At 40.9% G+C, this 5,784-nt stretch overlaps 1 protein-coding gene and 1 non-coding gene across 2 annotated transcripts in view; both read right to left on the reverse strand.

Annotated features, from left to right (window-relative positions):
- The window catches only part of Klhdc1 (kelch domain containing 1), an 81,860-nt gene that overhangs the window by 32,717 nt on the left and 43,359 nt on the right, over positions 1-5,784 (reverse strand). Inside the window, exon 5 of the mRNA XM_004638766.2 lies at positions 2,455-2,533. Within this exon, the coding sequence (XP_004638823.1) occupies positions 2,455-2,533 (79 nt within the window). The remainder of the gene's footprint in view (positions 1-2,454; positions 2,534-5,784) is intronic.
- On the reverse strand, positions 1,507-1,614 carry LOC111818805. Its single transcript, XR_002822706.1, has one exon. It is a non-coding gene; the product is annotated as a U6 spliceosomal RNA (small nuclear RNA).

Genomic DNA, 5,784 nt, shown 5'->3' on the forward strand with positions numbered 1-5,784 from the left:
TTAAAAAAAAAAAAAACTAAAGCTGACTTTCTCCTTTATCTTCTAAGAGATGAAAGCCCTTGCTGGCAAGGAAAGGTTTAGCGGTTCCACTGGATTTAGCATTTTCTAAACTGTTGCAGTCCTCCATTACTGCCCTACCTTTCCTCTAGGCTGTCTTTACATTCTCTGTCAGAAATGCAGATGGGACTGATAGGATTTATCATGCAATAAACCAAATAATTTTTGAGGTTTGGAATCTAAACTTTAAAAAGTCTACTTGTTTTCCTGGACATTTTGGACATGCTCATTTGTTTAACTGTATTAGATAAGAAAAAGAATGGGTGATTTTGCTATGAGAATAATTAGATATGGTAGTAAATTATATTACTGAAAATTATTAGTCTTTTAATAGCAAATTTTAAAGATATTTCTTTTTAAAACTCCCCAAAAATGCAGAAACATGGAACATTTTAAAAATACCCATGTATAAACAAAGTGACATATACATATTCATTCACATTAAAAATGAACAATGGTAAGGTATACTAGTAGAAGATGGAACTGAAGAGTTACTGTGCATCTCTAGAAATGAGATCTTTTTTAACAGTTTAAGATCTTAACCTAGAAATATATTGAAGCAGTCCCCAACACAAGTACAAATTTTTTAAAGCGTCTTTGTTAGCAAAAAGAATAAATCTACTTTTCCACTGTCCAATACAACCTGGTCCAGTCTGCCTTCCTACTCCAAATGGGAGCGATCCTAGAGTTGCAACCTGAGGTTGAGGTTACGCCTATTCACTGGTGAAAGTTCCTAGGATCTAGAAATCACTGTTAACCTCCATAGGATTTTTGTCCCTTTGTTCTATGCCACACACCGTACGAGGCACTGGGGATGCAGTGTTGTTCAACACAGAACATCTGTTAGGGACACTAAGATCTGCCTTGGGAGACAGAATCACAGGATGGAATGATAGGGTTACTAAGCATACAGACATTACAAATGAGAAGTAGAAGAGAAAATCCTTCTGCCAGGAGGAGTGGAGAAGGTGGAGAAGGTTGGTGATTTTCTTCCTGAACAACATTTGGAAATATCTGGACATATTTTAATCATTACAACTAGAGGAGAGGACAAGGGAGTTGCAAAGCAACCTACTGTGCACTAGACAGCCCCTTATAAGAAAAGATGACCTAGCCCCACGTGCACTAGTGCCAAGGCTGAGAGGTGCTACTGTAGAGCAGCATCACTGTTGGGGCTGTGTGTTAGAGTGTCTGCTAGTTAGCAGGTTGGGAAGCCCATCCCGCTCAAATGTTTCATCGTGTTGATAGCTTTGAGACCACGGAAGGGATAAGAACAAGAACAGAGGACTCATTTGTTGGGACAGTGGCAAGGCCAGAGTTCTGGTGAGGCTCAGGGACCAAGATCAAGCTGTTTGCTGAGATGTCTGCATTCCTTGATGAGACCTGATTTAATCACCCATGTGAGAGCATGTTTTCTGTTTTCTGCCAGCATCCAATTATCCCCACAGTAAGAACATTCTCAGATTAAGGAGAGTGAGATCTCTTCCTTGCGCAGGGGCCATGCTAATCTTCTTTGTATCGTTCCAATTTTAGTATATGTGCTGCTGAAGCAAGCACAAGAGTGAGACCTCTTATGGACTTTGTAAGACAACTGTTTGGTTTTGTTTCCTGTCATTACCCACATGAATCCATAGTGGCAAAAATAATGTAGGAAAAGTAATAGCACTACTAATTTGTTTATTCTTATGTGGAAGCCAGAAAGTACATGCTAGCAATACCTACTGCGCTTAAATAAAGTTTTTTATTTAATTTAAAACTTTTTTAAATAAAAAAGGTTTCTCCCAATTTGTGCTAAAGCTTCACTCTGCATAACAGAAGCAGGTATAAGTTATTAAATAAGGGGCCCTCCTCCAAGTAGATCCAAATCTTTTTTTTTTAATGTATTTAGTACAGGGTCTCACTACATAGACTGGACTCATAATGATCCTCCTGTTTTTAGCCTCCCAAGTGCTGGGATTACAGGTGCATGCCACCATGGCCAGTCTCAGTCCGTCTCAGCATGCCCCAGGTGTGGGGCCAGCACGGCATGCCAGGGATCAAACCCATGTCCCTTGTGCCTGCCTAGGCAGGTGCTTTAGTCTGTTGAGCTATCTGGTCAGCCCTGTAAATCTAAAAGAGTGAAAATACATTTTCCCCCATTGTATCAATTACAGCAAATTAATAGCTCTTAAAATTAGAAAGTTTAAAAACAAAAATTAAGAGGGTCAGGGAGATAGCTCAGTGGCATATATTCCTGCCTGGCAAGTGCAAGGTCCTCAGTTTGATCCCCATACAAAAAAAAAAAAAAAAAAAAAGCCTAGCCATGGCTAAAACAAAAAATTAGGAAGACTGGGTTCAGTATTTCTATGATTTGATAGTTATGCTAAAATAAAATGTAAAGAGTAATTACTTTCTTACCCAAGATGCATCATGAACATCAAAACAGTCTTGAAGTTCACTGTGTCTCCTACACCCATAACCACCAAAATATATTAACCTGGAAAACAAATACAAAAAGACAACTTCAGTAGTTCCAGTTTGTCCACAAAGTTGAAACAGATCTTTCCTCTCACCCAAATAACCTAAACAAGCCACGTAAACTACAAAATCACAGTTTCAAATAAAAGAGCAGAGGGCACAGACACTTAAATGAAGCAATTCAGAAAGACAGGAGAAGCTCTACAGGAGAGAAGAGAGACATGGCTGCTTTCATCCCTGGCAAAACAGCAGGAAGAAGGCAAAAACATTACATCCAACCTTTGGTTTTTTCCATAATTTTACTGAGAAACAAATAGCAATGAGACAGTTTCAAATCAAATTGGTAGGACAGTTCCAATAATTAACACATTGCATACTCTCTTCCTAGTGGTTATTTGCTGTACAAGATACAGACATGATATCCTATTTATAAACACTATTAGAACAAATCTAAGCATCCAAAGTTTTAACAGCTGTATGTAGGATGGCATAGGATGAGGGATTGTAATGTTTGACGTAAAAGTTAGCACGAAACCTGGCAATACCAGGAGTAAACCCACTCTTAACTCTTCTGCATGGTCTTCCAGGAGGGTGCAGTATCAGTCATCAAAATCTGGAAGTAGGGGCTGAGTGTGTAGCTCAGTGGTAGAGTACTTGCTTAGCATGTGGTGCCCTGGATTTTCTGATCCCTGGCCCCCAGGGGGGAGGGAGGGAGGGAGGGAGGGAGGGAGAGAGAGAGAAGAGGAAAAAGAAAGCTGGAAGCAGGACACAGACAGCTGGATAAATTTCTTTGACACAATGTGTGTTAAAAATACTAAAATTTGGGATCAGGACAGAAAAGCTGAAGAAAGGAAGGCCAAGTCTTTATACCACAGACCTAGAGAAGAGAAGCAAGACTGAGAGATCTCATCTCCCCAGACACAGAAAGCACAGAGAGTGGAGAGCAAAGAGAATTTCCTAGTGGCCCAAAGTCTTCCCAAATGGCTATAAAGGGGGCCTGCCCCGTAGCTCAGCTCTTTAAGTGGCTGCTTCAACAAAGCAGTCAGGCTCAGGTTGCTGTGGTTCAATCCCTACAACTCAAGCCAGCCAAACCTGCCCTGAAGGCAGTTGGAACAACAACAACAACAAAAATCCTTCTGCCAAATGGCTATAAACAGATCTCCCACAGTTCTGAGCAGAAGAAACTCAGCTGTGAAATACAGCTGGAAATCTTCAGTGTTCAAAAGTAGTGCTGTTATGGTTTGTGTCTAGTTGTCCCCCCAAAGCCTCATGCAGTCATGGGGCAAACTTGTAGAGTCTGCGATTAACTCATGATCCACTGAGATTATGGGTGTGAGTGCTACACCCAGCCTGGGGTGGACAGCCTGAATGAGACTTAAAGGAGACAGACTTGCTCTCTGCAGCCACTGTTGCCATTACTCCTCCCTTTGCTCTCTTGCTTTTCGCTGCCACCATGGAAGGTTGCTCTCTGCCACGTGCCACTCTGCCTTAGAGTCAGATGAGTATGGCCTGAAACCTCCAGTAACTGTGAGCTAAATAAATCTTCTTTACTTCATTTTGGGTGTTGGGTATTTTGTCCCAGCAACGAGAGAAGAGTAACTGAGATAGGAGCCCTAGTAAGGGCCCTGCCTTGAAATAGTTGAAGCTCATGGTAAAACAGAGTCAAACTAAAGCTACCACCAAGCCCATGCACACGTCAACTACAGATGGACCTGATCCATCTTCCTTTCTAGAAGCCTGAAAAAAAAAAAAAAGAACGGCATGTCACTTCCCAGAGATAGATATAATTCATTCCAGTCTCTTCTGTCCTTTCATACAGAATAGCTGGCATATAATAAAAAATTATAAGATACATGAAAAAGCCAAAAAGAAGAAAAGGTGGCTCGTAGTCAAGAGAGAAAAAGGTTAACATAATCCGACTCAGAGGTGGCCCATATACTCGAATTATCAGAAAAGGCCTTGGAAATAACTGCATTTTAAGGAAAGCCTAATCTCCAAAAAAGGTGCCAAGTGCCTAGTGGAAAGTAGTGTCTGGTAGGCATTTGCTGACTGAGGTCACACACTGTGGGCTCCCAGAGGAACCACAAACTGAACTTCGTGGGCCTTGCTTAGTCATGCTGCTGCCAGAACAAGCAGGCTTTGAAAGTCCCATTGTGCCACCTGGACCTGATCAATAACTGCAACCAGTAGTCAAGTTTAAAATTAACCAACTAGGAATGAGCACATTTGTATCTTCATTTGCATAGTAACCTGCTTAGGTACCTTGCCAGGAATAACAAAATAAATAAAGATCCTGCTAGTCAAAGAAGAAATCACAAGGGAAACCAGAAACTACCTTGAGGGCTGGGGATATTGATGAGCAGCAGTGCACCTGCCTGGCAAGTGTAAGGTCCTGAGTTCAATTCCCAGTAACAAGAAAGAAGAAGAAACCACCTTGCAATGAATGAAATGACATATGACAAAGCTAATGAAACATAGCAAAGGCAAACCTCAGAGAGAAATGTATAGCTGTAAATACCTACATTTAAAAAAAAACCAAAACAGTAATAGTACCCATGACAGAACTAGAAAGAAAAACAAATTAAACCCATGGAGAGGGAGGGGAGTGATAGAGATGGGAGATAATTAATAGGTAGAAAAGAAACAAAAATAAAAATTGGTTGTTTGAAAAGATCAGCAAAATTGCTAACTATTCAGACTGACTAGGAAAAACATAAGGAAGGGCTGTGAATGTAGTTCAGAGGTAGAGTTTGCCTAGCCTTAGGTCCCATCCTCAGCATTACAAAAAAAATTATTAATAATAAAAAATCAGGGGCTGGGGAGATGGCAGTGGAATAAGCGCTTCCCTGGCAAGCGCAAGGGCCTGAGTTCAATCCCTGGTTCTGCCAAAAAAAAAAAAAATTAGAAAATAGTATTATGAAAACAGTATGTCAGCAACTGGATAATCTGGATGGAGTTTTAAAAATTCCTAGGAAAGCTGGCATGGTGGCACACATCTGTAATCCCTGTACTTGTGAGGCATAGGCAGGAAGATTACCAAGAGTTACAGCCTAGCCTAGGTAAACAGTGAGACCTTGTATTAAAAAGAAAGAAAAAACACTTCCCTCCAAATTCCTAGAAAGACTCATACAGAGGGGGTGGGGGGCGGGGGTGGCACATATCTATAATCCTGTCACCTAGGCAGCTGAGGCAGGGGATCTGAGTTGGAAGGTGGCCTGGACTACATGAGAAATGATAGTTTCTACAACAGAACTTTAAAAAACAAACAAG

The sequence above is a fragment of the Octodon degus genome, unplaced genomic scaffold (genome assembly GCF_000260255.1).
Source record: "Octodon degus isolate 3935 unplaced genomic scaffold, OctDeg1.0 scaffold00102, whole genome shotgun sequence".
Classification (NCBI taxonomy): domain Eukaryota; kingdom Metazoa; phylum Chordata; class Mammalia; order Rodentia; family Octodontidae; genus Octodon; species Octodon degus.